At 40.7% G+C, this 17,032-nt stretch overlaps 1 protein-coding gene across 2 annotated transcripts; it reads right to left on the bottom strand.

Annotated features, from left to right (window-relative positions):
- Positions 1-1,047: 1,047 nt before the first annotated feature.
- Positions 1,048-14,481, bottom strand: LMAN1 (lectin, mannose binding 1). Of its 2 annotated transcripts, none has more exons than XM_048291692.1 (13): positions 14,266-14,481; positions 13,305-13,459; positions 13,114-13,221; positions 12,592-12,653; positions 11,777-11,876; positions 10,440-10,563; positions 10,048-10,106; positions 9,319-9,451; positions 8,314-8,510; positions 8,137-8,207; positions 5,808-5,958; positions 4,977-5,098; positions 1,048-3,929 (listed from the first exon to the last, which is right to left on the bottom strand). In XM_048291692.1, exons 1-13 carry the CDS (start codon positions 14,447-14,449, stop codon positions 3,893-3,895), a joined length of 1,503 nt encoding a protein of 500 aa, XP_048147649.1. In that variant the 5' UTR covers positions 14,450-14,481; the 3' UTR covers positions 1,048-3,892. The 2 variants fall into 2 exon arrangements, with proteins under 2 accessions (XP_048147649.1, XP_048147650.1); XM_048291693.1 differs by having other exon boundaries at positions 8,314-8,507.
- Between the last annotated feature and the right edge of the window lie 2,551 nt (positions 14,482-17,032).

Genomic DNA, 17,032 nt, shown 5'->3' with positions numbered 1-17,032 from the left:
TTCCCTAACTTGGCTGTAGGCTTTGATCCCTCTAGAAATGTTTCTAACATCATTTTGTGCCTGGAAGTGATGCTTTCACAGGATTGAGAAAGGCAAGAATTGGCTTGGGGAAGGACTGCTGAGAGGTCTTGCCCTCCAGGTCTCACCCCTGCAATCAGCAAAAGGCTTTCCAATGTTAATTTTGAGATCAAAGATAACGAAAAGGGCTTTGAAAGTTACTGGGCCTATTGGTACTGAAGCTGCTGAGAAACCACAAGAGAGACTGGTGACAAAAGGCAAAACACAGCCAGTACCCCCAGAATAATTCTGTTTCAGGCAGGTGCTCTATTGAAGTTAAAAAACTTACTACTTTTTGTTGATGACAGGAATCCCACACTTCATAAAAACATACAGACAGCAGCTAATTAAGTACTCATGTTGCCACTTCCTTTGCTTTAAATCTATGTCTTTTCCATCTAGCTTAAGTGAAATCAAAATTAAAGACTCTGTTCCTGTTTTATCTGTTAAAAGTAGGTGATATAAAAAAGCCTGTGTTCCACACCCAAGGAACACACGGATCTCTAACCCCAGCATTCAGTCTTGAAACAGGCAAATTCCAGAGCTAAAGATAAAAGCCTCACAGAGAGGCCAGCCCAAAAATGCCATCCGAACTCCCAGTCTTTTCTAGATTCTGTGTTCCTAACAGTCACATAATGCAAAAATACATAGGAGTTCTTGGAAGAATCAGGATTCTGCCCTGATTCAGCCCTCTACCAAGAGGATGTTGCCTTTTCTAGCAGCTGGACCATCAGAAAGATGCATTTTAGGGTTTAGTCAGCTTGAATAGATTCAATTCAAAGATCCCTCTTCCTCCACTTGCTAAAATCTTGCTCCTGGCTGGGGAAAAATGACAGAGGGAATTCAGCCCCAGAATACCATTAACTCCCCAGTGTCAGGTAGAACTGAACCCAGGTCTGTAAGTATTCAGACTCTGAACTGAGGGTAAAGAATGCTTCAAATACACTTGCTTAGATTTCATGGACACGTACCAAATGAAAAGAAAAAGGCTTACTAAAAATATGCACCTTTATTCAAACAAGGTTATCTCTGAACTCCAAGTATCAATTTACATCAGTCAGAAACAAACATGAAACTGCCAGCTGTTTGAATTTAAAATAAAATAAAAAACCAGTAGACATTTTTTGGTGTTACAGTAATTGATCCATTGAGAAAGGTCAGATTTTCTTCCCACAGAAGTTACAAACCAGAGCAGTTAATTTACAAACCGTATTGTGCATTTGACTTGTAAAGGATTCAGGGATCACCATCTGTTTAACAACCCCCCACCAGTACAATCCCATTCTCTTGTCATTGCCAAATATTTGCTACTTATCATCCACAATTCAAATATAACTTATTCTCTCTAATATTGTCCAACTCAATTCCAAGGTGTCTTTTCCTCCTAGCTGGGAAATCTTACTGGATAAGAATCAAACACACTGTCACTGTTGAAAGAAACCTCCTAACAGGAGGCTACATTGACTGAAAAAATATTCTTAAAATCCAAATTTCTTGCTATTACTTCAAGAAGACAGGATGAAAACTGAGCTGGGCAGTTGGGAGTTTTCTTTTGATCCAGTGAGTTATGGAAGCTCCAAGGAGAGACGATTGTGAAATGAATCATGAAGCGAAGTTACCAGTCTTCTGATGTTCCATGTTAGACCCACTGTTCCCTACCACAGAAGTTTTCTCGTTGCACGTGGGAGACGTGTCTGATCAAGCAGCCTCCTCCTGAAGAGAAAACTGTAGGTTTCAAGTTTCCCCCTAGACATCACCCCCAGCCTGCTCTTCTTTCTAACCAAACAAACAGAAGTACAGGCTGCTCCAGCTTTAAACCAAAGGAATGGGTGGGTAAATTCACAGTAACAAAAATCCAGGCTCATTCCAATGGGCACATCAGAACTGCTCCACATTTTGCCAGATATTTATCAAAATACTTTCTGCATAAGGGGTTTTGCAAAGCCTGCTGTGAGAGAAGGAGCTCTGTTTGGATGTTGCACTGATAAAAGAAGGTCTGCAACTGAAAGGAACCACCACTGCACAATTTCAGAACCATTTAAGAAAATATATTACGTTTAGTTACAAGAGTCAGGGTTGTAATAGCTTAGATTCAAGGCACCTGGAAATATTTGCTGGTGTTGAAAGAACTGAAGCGATAAATTCCAATGTGTTATTCTGCTTTATCTGAAAAGTTGTTTATTCATTGATTAGCCTGAGGCAATAGTTTCTCTCATTAGTACAGCAAAATCTGCTCAAATTTAGAAATGAATCTATAAAGCTACACCACTTAGAGTATCCTCCATACTGCAGATGTGTTAATTGGTGTGTAGGCAGTGTCATTCTCTTGGTATAGCACAGACATTCACTTTTTGGACACTGTATTAGAAGTAACAAAATATATTGCATAGATTTATCATTTCTCCAAACTGACAGGCACAATACTGAAGTGTTCTTCATTACAGCGAATTTGGCAGCACGTGTTGCACTCCAAGGGAGCAGACTGTAGAAATGCAATAGGAGTAGTCATATTACAGATCATTTTTGCAGATTCAGACAAACAAATTAACAGTTCTAAGTGAAATATCCTGATGCATTTGTGTATTTTATAGAATTCAGGAAACTACAGAAATACTTACTCTAATTCTACACACAACTCAAGGACAAAGTTACCACCGATATGTAAACAAGGCAAAATTAATTAATTTCACATTCCTAAGTTGGGCCCTCTGCTTTCTTTCTTTCCTGAAGCAAATGTTCACTTGATAAGCAGTATCAAAATCACATGTTCAGCCTTATGCTTTTGATATCCAGGCAGGAATTGACACAAAATACTGGTTCTACAGATTAACAAACGTGTCTGAAGCTAGTTTGTGAAGAAATGGGTTAACACTCAATACCTGCAGTTTACAATATTCACCATGTCAAGATTTAAATCAAAGCATCTGGACTTGATACATGAAAGACACAAGACAGCTTTAGGAAAGTAAAGACAAATTCACACACTAAACATATCCTTGATACAATCAGATTGGAAGACAGATAAAGCAATCATGTTTGCTGGAAAAGTTCCACAAATCTCCCCAAAAAATTACAGACACATTATTGAAACTATGAAAGAAGAAATCAGCCCCACAATATACTTGAAGAAATTACTTTATCACATTTTCTCTCACTGCCCAAAATCAGACTGCAAAATAAGGAGAAAAGCCTTTCTTCGCATGCTCTCTATAATTGGTGTTTTACATCAGGTATCAACAGTCAGGGTCTTAAAGGCCTGTCTTTGTATCCACGCATTAAAAAATGTTTAAATGAGAATTAAAGAAGATATTCTTACACTTTTAAATCCAAGTGGTAAACAAATAAAATGTTTATAGTAAGTTTTTACCTGCCAAAAAACCACCAAACCCCACAAAAGAACAGTTCTTTGAGGTGTGGGATTTTCCTACCTTCTTTTTCTTTTCTTTTTTTTAACTGCTATGTCAGGACACTTAGTAGCAAATTTTCTGCACAAATCATCCATCTGCAATTCACACTCTGAACAAACACCAAGCCTGGGTGTTTCAACTCCTCCTCTGGAATCTTAACAAAGCAGAGGAATCGGGAATTTGCCTTTCAGTATTAATGAAAAAGTCAGCTGAAAACACAGACCTAGATAGGGTGCAGTCTTCCCCCATCCAGCAGTTGCTCCCTGTTTTAGCATCAACACCTTAAATGAGAACTCATTTTATTTAACAAAATTCAATAATTTATAATATTGAAGTATATCCAACACTAAAATTTCCCTCATTTACAGAAGTGTAGAATTTTCTGTGCATACAGACTGCTGTTACATACACACAAAAGGAACAGGTCATCAAAAGAACTTTTTGGCTGCTGCTTCTTGTTGGCTCCTGAAAGAAAAGGCAGAAAAGAATTCTTCAAGTCTTTTTAACTTAAAACTAGCTAACTGTTGTAAATTTTCATTTATTTGAGGATTAGAAGATTCCATTCCTTATCAACAGAGACTTAGAGGAAATGTTAAGTCATATCACAAAAACAGGATATAATTTTTTCTACTCACAAAGACATGGGTAGCATCACTGTAGTTCCAATTTTGCATCAGACACAAAAGGAAAAAACCAAACAACCCCACATTCTGGACAAAAGCCAGAAACAATGAAAGAACAAACAAACAGACTTTTAAAATATTCTTAACATTTTCTGAAGCTTCTCGGTATCTGATTGGCCAAAAGATCAGCTTAGAAAAGGAAACCCATGCAACTATTCAGGGAAAGGATTTACTTTTCCCTCTGGCACAGATCATTAATTTTCTTAGTGGATACAGACACTATGGATCAACCACATCCAGGTGCTGGAATTACAAAGGCATCACAAAGAACTGGAGGGGAAAAGCTCCTTGTTTGTCTTGGAAATCATCATTCCAGCCAATGGCAAAAAGACTACCAAGCATGGAGGTTGTCTTTTCCATCAATGCAAATAGAATTTCAACATTATGACATCACAAGGAGGAGGAAGACAACAGAAAAACCATCCCAATTAGCTTAGATAGAAAAAAAAGAAAAGAAAATAAAAGACACAACAGTCAGGCTGAAACAGGTCAGGTTCCCACTTGATACCCGGTGGGTGAGTGGGGATAGAATAAACCAAACTTCATTATGAAAATTCAACATTTCCAATGAGTTCTGGGACAGTGGTAAATTCTGCATTCTTAGAGGTTTTGAAGACCTGACCAGTTTAAACCCCAAGTGACCTTGTCTGAATTCAGTGTGGACTCCGTTTGGAGCAGAAGATTCAACTGGAGACCTCCCAAGGTCTCCTCCAATCTGAATGATTGCTTGTTTTAACAAGATTAACACAATGATGCCATTCCAATGACATTATCAGTCAGCAGTTCTAAAACTATTTGCCCTGCTGTCTTTAAGCCACACAAGACTTACCTATACATGACATAACCAATGAATAACACAGTTTGCACCGCCACAAATATGAAGAAATGCATTGTAGATAAGCAGGATGGAAACGGTGGCAACTCTGGACACTTTGGTTTCTCACTGGATGGCTAAAAACCAAGAAAAGACCAAACAAGACATCCTATCAAAAGACTTACAAAACAAGGGCTTTGCAACGTGATGTAAAAATTGGAGCACAAGCAGAAAATGGAGAGAAATTACAGTACTCTGAAAAATAATCTTACTCCTCATCTCACTCTCCCCTTCCGCTTTTATGTTTCTCAGATAAATTGCCTGATGTTAAATTGAGGGTTATATAGAAAAGAATACATAAATATGGTAAATTAATCAAGGACCTTCTATGGATCATAAGCTAATTCAGCTTAATTGCTACCTAGGCTAGACTAAGGTACTCCTGGATATGAACACAGTCTTTTTTGCACTTAGAAACCTTAAGCAGAGTCTGCCTGAGTTTCCTCTGATTAAAGCTCTCCCTTGTGTGCAGAAGCATCACAGAATCTCCTCTGTATAGAGCTGTTAAACAGGGGGACAAACACAAAAAAAAAAAAGCACCCAGAAAACCTAATTGCTTGACCTTGTTTCCACAGGAAATTAAGACTAAAAATCATGCTCTTTGTGCAAAACTTCTCATCGAGACCCAGATCATGCAGTTAGGTCAAGGCAGCATAGTTTTAGCGAAGCAGCTTAATGAAGGATTAATTGCTCCCTAAACTGCATGCTGGCTCATCCTAGCTTTTCACTAACAGCCAAAGAAAGCTGTGTTACACTCATGCTTTACACTCCCAGCACATAAATTACCGTGTTTCGTTGTACTAAATGCTCTATGTCCCTCTTGACTACATGAAGGTGTTCTTTGATGTCGTTGAAGTGCTGAGTTGTTTCATAGACTCCTGCAGAGCCAGGGTGTTGAGCTCCACTGATGGATCTCAGAGCATCAGTCACAGAACTTCTGAAACAGGACAAACAGCAAACCAACTTTCAAAACACATCAGCTTTTCTACAAACAGCAGTTATTCTGGACCTTTTTTAGTTCGTTAGAATTAGGCTGAAATACATAGTTGCCCCAAAAGGCAGCAAATTTCTTCTAGCTTTCGAGAATACCTCTCAAGAAATGATCCTTTAGTCAAACTATGATTTTTAAAAATAGTTAATTGCACGGACAGTTGCCATTTGTAGAGTGCCCCATATCTCGGTCACGCTGAGAATAAGAACTAGCAAATATTCTGTTGCCAGAACTTCTCCTTTGCCTGCCTGACTGATGAGGGCTATAGAACAAGAGTTCTGTCTGAGGCTCTTGCCAAGGCTTTAGGATCAGCAGAGTTTAATGCAATCTTTGAAGAAAACCAAAAGCTGTTTGAAAAATAAATAAATAAATAAATAAATAAAAGCAGTCATGAAAGAAATAAAAACAAAGAGGCTTTAGGGATAAGAAAAGATTTAGATACATCCTTGTTTCATGATTACCATTTATATGAGGAACTCATTTCCCATATGCACTGTCATAATACTTAACATTGTCTTATTGCGAATTCATTTTGCTTCTACAACAAATGAAATTAAATCCAGAAAAAGTTGAGGTTTCATAACTAATTTGGTTTGAGGTAAACTAGTCAATGAGAGAAAAAAACCTTAATCTCTAATCAATATGTTTATATAATTTTCCTGTAGTGTGCTGTTTCTTTTGAGTTGCAAAAGAGGATTATTCTACAGCTAAAATATTTATCATGTGAATGATAATCTCCTCATTATTAACAGAATAGACAATCAAAATGTATGCCTTTGGATTTCTTTTTAATTTACTTAAAACTTTCCATTTGGTTCAGATGGGAGCTTACTTCAATGCTTTCACAGAGCACTCCTAACTCTTTGTAGAGTGGTCAGCAATTTTTCATTTACCTGGACTTGCAATTAGTATTATAATAATATATTTTAGAAATAAATTTCTCACTGGAAGGTTTTATCTTAAATAACCCATCATGCCCACTGCCTAAAAACCACTGACAGTAATTCTGTCTTTCCATATGCCTCACAGTGTTACAAAGTAAGTGGGACACTCACTTAGTTCTTCTCCCTCCTAACAGAACCGTATCTACATAATGAGTAGCGATCTGCACACTCACCTTCCCCCAGACTGATCCAGTCTTTGTTAAAAGCAAAATAACTTCCCTTAATAGACACAGGCTGTATCAAATTGAATTTATATTGACTTTTGCATTAATAATACCCTGCTGATAGTTTCTATTGTAGGAACATGCAAGATTCTTCTGTAATCAGATGATGAAGAAATCCACAATCTTGCCAAGAAAATTACTTGGCCCCTAAGTCCTTTTCCTGCAGGATGACAAGCAATGCACCAAGGGGCTGTTTATTTCTCTCTCTAAATAAAGCATTTCTTTAATCTAAGAAATATATAAAGATGATGTTATGCAAACTCCGAGCTGGTAAGTAGTCACTAAAAGGGCAGACTGCCAATATTAACAAGAAAATCTAATTTGCTTGCAAGGTATAAAGATTTGTCAAGAATATTAACAGAAAAGCTTCCGTGGAAGAACAAGTGCAAAAATGGAAGCACTCTAATCTTCATTCTACAAAAAAACTGACCTACTTAGATAAATCACAAGAGCTGCCCTTGAACTAATACCGGGGGGGGCGGGGGGGAAGCACAACTGAAGGAAGTGTTTTCTCCTTTTTTTAAAAAATACAAGGTAAGGAAGGTTTTAGCTGCTACAAATGAAGGGCTAAACCAGCTTAAAGGCATTCCTGATTAAGACAGCAACAGCAAAATATTAAAGAAGTATTGAGACATCCTCATCAAACACAAGCATCTTCACAAATCTATGTACAAACAGCACCTTCAAGATAATGGTTTTACTTCATTGTTTTTAAAGGGGAACTTACCTGTTGAAGTGGAATTTCATGATAAAAAAAGAGACAAATTAGGGTGCTTAGCAATCCTTGGGGCATGAACTGACTTTACTACAGAAATTAAATATATGCAGAGAGTCTTCACTGAGGAACTGATGCAAACATCAAGTTTGTCAATATTGTCCCACTGAAGTAACACACAGGATTTAAAAGGAAAACCAAAAAATTCAAAACACACCCTTAATATTTGGAAGGTGTTTACCTTATTTCCTTTACTTGTCTAATGACCTCTTCTTGAGTTTTCACAACTGTCTCTATCTCTTGCTGGGAAACCTGGTAGGGGCAGGGGGAGGAAAAAGATCAACATATCTTGGAAAAAGCAAATGGATCCCACTGCTGAAATCAGGCTGGGCTCTGAATCACCATGGGTTTTATTTACCTGTCCCTGATGACCTGGAAACCCAGCTCCTCTTTTGGCAATCTCCTCTGTGACTGCAGAGACGTATCTCCTCTGCTCATCCAGAATCATGTCCAGTTGCCTGTTAAGCTGTTTGATTTCCAGATGAATTCGATTCTGCCCCTCAAAGATTTGCCTCAGTTCACGATCACTCACAGTTTCAAAAACATCATCTGCTGCTAAGAAAAAAGCACAGGGGGTTCTTACACACGTGCACATTCCTCACAATTCCTTGCGTTGGATCATTTCTCTTGCTCCCTTAACATATCCACATCCATCTACCTTTTCCTACAACTTCACCGTCCCAAAGTCCAAAAGACTCTGTGGCAAGGGGATTATTTCTGATCAATAAAAGGCTGAACTGTATCTCAAAAATGCAGATCAAAATAACATATAGGACCTTTAGAACAGTCATAACTTATCACTGTGCAATACAGATGACAACCTGAAATTCCACGTCTAGATGCCTAAAGTACATTCTCAGTGTATTTGCATTCACATACAGCTATTAAAATCCACGGAAGTAACAAATGGCTTCCATTATATTTTCAAATAATCAGGTTCTTGTTTGCCCAGCATTAGGCAAGCATTAAAAAGCTTTTCCATGTAAGCACATGATCCAAGATATGCACTAGACCATCTTTTAAAGGGTTTTCTGTGAATGTAGAGAAACAGACCAAAAAGATGTCCTTTAAATAATGAAAAAGGCCATGCTTCCTTAATCACCACTTTACAGAGGGATGCATTACCTTCTCTTCCTTCTGTTGTTCTTAATTCCCACCATGTTTCCAGTCATTCATTTTGTTCTCAAGCCAGGCACCACTAAAATAACTTTAGAAACGGGAAGCACTTTACAGTAAAGATTTTTAAATAATGTAAGTAACATCAGTGGGAGCTTAGCAAGATCAACCGGAGTATCCCTAGTTCTGAACATCCTGGAAAACAAACATTTCCCTGGACAACTGAAAAATTGCTCAAATAACTTGCCTGGCTGTCCTTGCACATCAGGATGTTCCCTTTGAAATTCTTCCTTCTTCTTATCCAATTCTTGCTGAAAGTGCTCAAACTCTTCTTGATACTTCTCTTTATCTTTCTGAGGGATTTCTGCATCTGGTGTTGGCTTTAAAACATTATTGGAGGGAAGGGCATGTGTGAGATTTTTCTCATGTTCTCCCCCCCGCCATGCTTAACACAAATGATTCTGCAGCAAGGCTCTTCAGATTTCAGATGTGAAGATATAATAAAATTACTGCAGCACATTAATACATTTAGCTGAAGTGAGAAACCACACATTCTCATGGAGAACAAATAGAAAATTTTCCCAATAGAAAATTAAAACAAGCTTTACATGGATAAATGCTGTTTAGCAGTACAGAATCATTCTAGAAGTAGGGAAAGTTGAAAGGGAGAACAGATATTTTCCCACTTTCCAAGGAAAATGTACTTTGTAGTACTGCATGGTTTGATTTAACATCACGAGTTTTGTTGCTTCAGTGGTGCTTCAGAATTCTGGTCTTGAGAATATTAATGACAATATTACCAAAACATTACAATACCAGTTTAATTTTTCTAAACCAGATGACAGCACAGCTACATGGCAAAACTGTGAAACAGGAATGCCACGTGTCACTTAAGAGGAAATACCATAATCTGGTGCTGCATATAAAATAACATGCACAATAAAATATTTTACTAATCATGCATAAAAATCCTTACTGCTTCCTTCCCAGGCTCAGTCAGCTGGAAGGTCAGAAATGACAGCACATCGTGGTCATCTGTATTCAACAAACAAAACAAAACCACCTTACCAATTCCTGTAATTCCCAAGACAACCTTCCACTTGCAAAGGATCTTCAAAAAACAGCATCCTCCCAAGCGTTTGTGCAGCAGGGAATGAGAGTATATAGGGGCTTTGTCGGGAAAAACCAAAAATTCTTCACCTAAGCATGTCATTAATTTGGGACTGCAAGACGGTTAATTACATCATCATGGTCAAAAATTGGTATAATGGATCAACACTCGTAGTAAAAAACCAACCACCCAACCAACCTCTCTTGCAAGCCTTTCAAGTCCCCACAACATTTGCCATAAATTTTAACGTTTCCTACCTGCAAGTCCCCCTGTGGCTGCAGATATTCCAAAGTACCCCTGTGATGGCAACACCATATCTTCCACTTTGGCACAAAATTCATAGTCCTCTTTATCCGGAGTAAAGCCATTATTAATTAATACCTAAAAGGACAAACACTTAGGATTTTCACCACATTTGTGTTAATTGTTTTGTCAGTTTGCAGTAATGCTCACAAAATACAACTAATTGGGTAACTCAGCAGCTCAAACCGGAAACCAAAAACTATTTCTTTTCTGAAAAGAGACATTTTACTGACATTTTACATAAGCATTCTATTTGCAAAAGTCCACATCCTAAAAGGGTTCTGGGCAACACAGACCTGATCTACACCAGTCATCCCTTGCAGTTCTGATTCAAAGCTTAGGGAGACTCTGCAAATGCATCCCCAAAGAAAGAGAGAACTGTTAAGTTTAACAACAACATCTGGGACAGAGAAGTTCCTAGAGGAGGCATCAGGGCCCAGGTGAAAACAGAGCAGCCTTGGAGGCTGAAATTTAACTTTCATTCAAGAGTGACAGGCAGCTTTTCCCATTAACAACACAGTACAAGGTCTGCCCTCTTTTAGGTGCAGTCACGTTTACTTTTAGAGGAACTTCTACTACAAAATGACAGCTCTGCACTTTATGGCTGCTACCTGTGAATATACGAACGGCACCTTTCCAGAAGGAATCAGAAGCCAACACACAGACACTTTGTAGTTGTCACAACCCAGCACCGCATTAGTATTTTTCTCTCCTTACCTAGAAGGAATTCACAATCAGCTGAATAGTATTTAAGAAGTCTTAAAGACTCCCTTATACCAGTGGTTTTTAATCTTTAGTCTTCAAAGCCCTACTATGTTTTGGAGGTGAGAATCCTCAAGTAGCAAATTTAAATCTACTGTTAAATAGTTTCATTTTTTTAGCCACACTTCAGAACCTCTGGTTCAAAAATAAGCTACAAAACCCTCTGCAACTCTTAGATCAGCTTAAGAAATACCAAGCTCAGGAGCTTCTCAATCACTTGAATCTTAAACAAATCCTGACTTTGGGACACCTCTCCAGGCAAATCAAGAGCAACAGAAGGGTTTGAGCACATTATGAGTGTGTTTGCACAACTGCCTCCTAAGTCACATCAGAAAAATCAGCAATACCTGCATTCTAATGTAGCCAAAAGAACCTGTGTAGCATTAAAACACAATACCTCCTTCCAACCTCTGCAGCCAAGCTCCATATTTCTAACACCAGAACAGACACATGTGTTGCAACTCTGTGAAAACCAGTTTCACATTTAAGAAGTTGAGAAACACAAGTAATTCTGTTATTTCAGACTTACAGTCAGTGTTTTTTGGTAGTATGTGATCTTGACTCGCACAGGATAGGGCTTGTTCCGAAAGTCCCTCTGACAGGATGCCAGTGCTTGCGTGGATCCATCACTGTGCAAAAAGGGAACATCAATAAAAATAAGTGTTATGGTTTATCAGCTGGGCCAAAAAGGTGTCTGACTCTCACTAAGCAACCTGATCCCAGTTTTTCAATCTGCAAGCTTTTCCAAGGCTGTTCTGTAATTGCACTGAGCTTTCTCAAGCCTGGGATCTCCAGTACTGCATGCTGTACACAGGACACAACACAGAGGGAATGCAGGAATGGATGGGGAAATCTGTTTTCTGAGGTATAATTCTCAGATATATTCCTGCACCTGGGAACCTGGATGGAAATAAGATGCAGTGACTGCACCAAGTGAGCTAGACACCTGTCCTCTTTGAAATCCAAAAAGGTGTCCATTGTGCTGTTGATAAACAATCAAAAATCAAAATTAATCCAACTAATTTTAGTAACAGCAATTAGCTTTCAGTTAGTCACTTCTGCCAGTTATTAGCTGTGTCTGGAGGATCCCCATAAGCAATAAAGTCTATACTGTACCTCTATTTATCTGAGTTCATCCATCCCAAAGGGCATATGCCACTTAAATATCGATCAGTTGCCAATTTCTCTGCTGTTACTGCCAAAGCAGTGTTTTAACAAGTAGAAACCCTCAAATGTAAAGGAAACAACAAAGTTTCATATGAAAGAAGCCTTTATAATGCTTCTCATGGAACATTTCATCAATTAAAAGCAAGCATTCAGCAATAACACTGAAAATAAACTTACTTCTGATGGTCATACAGAAGCTTTCCATTATTGCCTACAACAATCACTCCAGGATTGTTTTTCTATGGAAAGAAACGGCACACAAATGGATTAGTTTAATTTGAAGGGAAGCATCAGCAACATCCCTGACAGTCTTCTACTAAAATCTGTCTAAAATGTCTAAAAGCAAGCCAAAATTGTGCAGGGGAAGCAAAAGCAGCAAAGCAGACCTATTATGTACTGTTTAAGCTTCAGGATCATTCTGGACTGGGAAACTGAGAACTGAAAACAGCAATTGTCATCCTCATCTGATACAAAATCTTTGCTGCTGAGTTACTCAAGGCAGATTTCTTCCAAGAAAAAGAGCATCTCTGAAGACACACATAGAAATTGCTGTTTCCACTATAAGGGAAACTTGACTACTTTATTTTATCCCTTTGAAGTGAAACAGGGGAAGAGTAGAAAAACAACATCCTTGCTTTTTCCTCAACAGGCAGGAAATTAATTTATCATCTTTTCGAGAAGAGTTTCCTTCCAACCAACCTTTCCATCATTGTCAAAGGAATCAAAGAAAATTCCAACACCGTTCCATTTATCAGCTGCCCCGAAAACAGGACCTTCCAAGCCTTGCTCTTCTGTAAACCAGATTGCCTATGAAGAAAGCAAAAAGTCATAGGTCAAGATTCACTTTTAAAGCACATTTATTTTTCTCAGTTAGGTCAAACTGCTCCTACCAATCCATCAGCTCCAATGCGGCCTCTTCCTGTAACTCGAAAGGTCACTTCCACTTCCCAATATTCAAATATTGATTTGTTTTTTGTCCACACTGAGCCTTTCTGGCTTTTCAAGGAGGTTGTTATGCGGATCTGATCTGCACTTGGGATGGCATCTAGAAAGCAAACAAGATGTTCTAACTTTCTGTTTAGCAGTGTAACAGAACAATAGGAATACATTCAGAGAGAAACTCGCTTGCATTAAGTAACATTTCTTTTTGGGATCATTTTCTTGAAAAAGCAGGAGAAAAAAAACCTCATCTATGGACAGTTTCCTCCATGTTACTTGTAGCATAATGTCAAGTAAAAAAGTTACATTAAGCAGTAGCAACTAAATTAAAGTCTGAAAAAAACCCAGCAGAAGGTACTGCAGAGAAACTATGTGAAGGTGGAACTGTAGATGTCAACACCTTTCATAAGGGGGGACACTCGGGAAGGATGACAAGCCTTTCTGAGCACAACGGAACCCTTAACCCAAAGGGCACAGAAACTGTACAAACACTGTTGAACCAAGTCCTATTTGCCAAGGCACACTTTGCATTTCGAGCTTCGAGACGATGAAACCGAACAGTTTTTCTGGCAGCACGGCCAGGGCCGACCTCGAGCGCGGCAGCAGTGACACATCAGCACTTCCCGGCAGCGCCACGAGTCCCCTCCCCAGGGCCCGCAGCCGCCACACCAGGAGGCTATAGGTACCTTCGCACCGCGGGTGGGAGCCCGGGTGTGCCCGGGCACTTCCCCGTCACCGCAGCATCTCCTCTGCGCCTCTGATGCCACGTGGAGCCCGAGGGCACGGCTGGCACCCACGGCCAGCTTCGCCCGCGGCTTCTCCCCGAGATCCCGCACCCCCCCGACCGGACACTGCTGCCTCCGCCTCAGGAACGCCACTGGCCCGGCCCCGCCACCCCCGTCCGGCACTTACTGCCCGTGTGCACCCAGAACGGCACCGTGCCGTCCGCCTGCACCAGGTGCGGCCCCTTGAAGCTGTACTTGTACTCGAAGCGCCGATGCGGCGCAGCCGCCGCGCCCTCCGTGGCCTGCGCGGCAGCGAGCGCCGGGCCGCCGAGGGCGAGAAAGAGCAGCAGCGGGGCGAGCGGCGCCGCCATCTTGGCCGAGCTGCGGGGCGATGCACAGGGCCAGCGGGGCGACCCCTGATTGGACGAGCGCGGGGGCGGGCGCGCGGGGGGCGGGGAGAGGGGCGGGGCCGGTGTGTGGGCGGGGAGCGGGGCGGGAACTGGGCCGGGCTGGGGGCGGGGCGAGGCCGGCGTGGGGGCGGGCAGCGGAGGCGGGCAGCGGGGGCGGGGAGTGGGCCGGCGTCGGGCTCCCAATGTGCCCAGTGGCCACGTGGGAGCCTGGGGCCGGCCCCGGTCGCGGTGTCTCCCGGCGAATTTCCGAGCTCCCCCGGGTCCGAGGGGCCGCGTGCTGTGGGCGGGTGCGCGGGACCGCCGCATTTGTGCGGCCTCTCGGAGAGCTGCGAGCCGCTAAGGATAAATAATCTGTTCTTTCCCCTCAATATTACTTTCGTAGCAAAGACTGTACTTCCGCGGGCTCTTTTCAGTTCGTTTGCAGAGTAGTCGGAAGTCCCGCAGGAAAATCCACACTGTTTCTCTCAACATGCGAGGCCAGCCTTCCACAGAGGTGAGCAAAGCAAACCTCGGGTGACAGGCAGGCCGGGTGACAGTGGTGACAGGTGGGGATGGCCCCCGACACTGCCAAGATGAGAAACACGGCTGTTTTAAGTGTGCAGCATCACGGAGCAGGGGCAGGGCTTGGCTCAGAATTAAATCAAGCACTGAGCCAACAGTTAAGAGCTTCCTTTTTCATTCTCTCCGTTTTCATTTAGCAGCCTATCGTACAGCCGTATTGGAGAAAAAATAATTATCAGGAGTGGGTTGTGGTTTTTTCAGCTTCTTTACACCCTTGGGGTTTTTTCTACATTTTTCATACCCATTTGATTCTGACATCCCTTCTTTTCCTCTTAATCTGTGAGTGTGAGCAATCTAAGACTCTGTAAGTAGGTTCAGAGCCTACTAAAGAAGAGGATGATCTTGGTGGCATTCAGGAGAGATTAAGTTCTTTTTTTTAAATGGTACACATTTCCTTCAGCATGGATGAAAGTAAAACCTCACATTCTCCCTTCTTTTTCAGCCACACAAAGGAGTAAGCAAATATATCAGGACCAGATGGGACTTGGCAAGCAAAATATTTCTGAGATAAATTTTAGAAGAATTTCTATATATAAATATATTGAGTATTCTTGATCAGTTAACATTTGTTTCTATAGAGAAAGAAGTGCTTGATTTCTTTTTTTTAATAGTGTCTTCCATCCAACAATATTCTAAAACATCCCCGATTTATGAATCTATTTTGCTTTTTTAGAGCATATATGTGGGAGATGTCAAGGGAATTGGGAGTCTCTTCTTGACAGCTTTCTAGACACAGAAAACTCAGCCGTTTTTCTGTCCTTAAAAGATCTAGAAAGTAATTTTTGAGGTAAAATTCTGAAATTACTTCTGGAGGATAAAATGATGTGTGTATCAGAGATCCAAACAGAGCAGCACGAGGCCCTCTCCTGTCTGTTTCCTACATATGGCATTAACCTCAGAATTTATGCCAATAAAATACCAGAACCACGCTGAAGGAGACTAGAACCCTAAAGCACAAGCCTTGAAACAATTCCCTCTTACCCACATGAGTGAAAGCAGGCTGAAATTTTGCCACTTAGAGGCACTGCCATAGAAGCTGTATTAGCAATTGTGCATGGGAGATTTGTAAAACCTCCTTTGAAAATGGAAATTCCTTTAAAAGTCTTCTTCCCAGGCATGGAAAGCTGCCCTCCAATCCACTGTGACATGCAGAAAAACATCCACAGACTCCCAAAATTATAGATATTAGCAGCTGAGACTCTTCCAGTTAAGTCTCTTCAAGCTGTTTTGCTACATGAGCTCACTAGAGGAAACAAAAAATGTTTCCTCTTTGTAAGAACTTTCTTGAATTCTGTCCTGAAAATTACATTTGAATTCAAACCCAGTAATAGGGGAAGGAAGGCTGAGCAAAGAGAACAGAAAATGGCTCACTGGCCTGAAACCCACTTGGATTGGCAGGGACTGAGAGCACTGGCAGGATGATTATCTGTATAATCATAATTCTGTACCATCATAACAAGTGAAATACCTTCATTTTCTCAAATCCTGCCTGGAAACAGTTGGTATCATTTCTGTCATTATTCTTATAAAACTGCCATGATATTTTCCATAGGTCTTGTCAGGGAAGTCAAAACCCCTTGAACACACAGTAACTATAAATCTCTCCTTCAACCTCCAGAGCTCTCAGCTTTTGGACACATTAACAAGCCCACACTGGAAAGGGCAGAAGAGAGAAAAGGAAAACAAATGAGGCTCCAGTGAGTGAACTCTTCTAAAAAGTGTGGGGGAGAACCACTGCTTGTGCTAATAAACTTCCGAGGTATCTTGTGTTGAACTTGAGGATTTTGAGCAGAAATGCAAGTGGCTGTATCTGTATCCAGAGGACCTGTCTGATCTCTTCCCATCTCAGTGATCGGTCCATGATTTTTATAAATATCCCTGAAAGCAAGCTTTTGCACACAGGCAGAATTATTTTCTGTGTCACAATAGATGGGAATGCTGAAACAGACTGGGATTTTTGCACTGGCTGTGCTTGAATTTATG

The sequence above is a fragment of the Corvus hawaiiensis genome, chromosome Z (genome assembly GCF_020740725.1).
Source record: "Corvus hawaiiensis isolate bCorHaw1 chromosome Z, bCorHaw1.pri.cur, whole genome shotgun sequence".
Classification (NCBI taxonomy): Eukaryota; Metazoa; Chordata; class Aves; order Passeriformes; family Corvidae; genus Corvus; species Corvus hawaiiensis.
The sequence above is the reverse complement of the archived record's forward strand: the minus strand, read 5'-3'. Positions and strand labels throughout refer to the sequence as shown.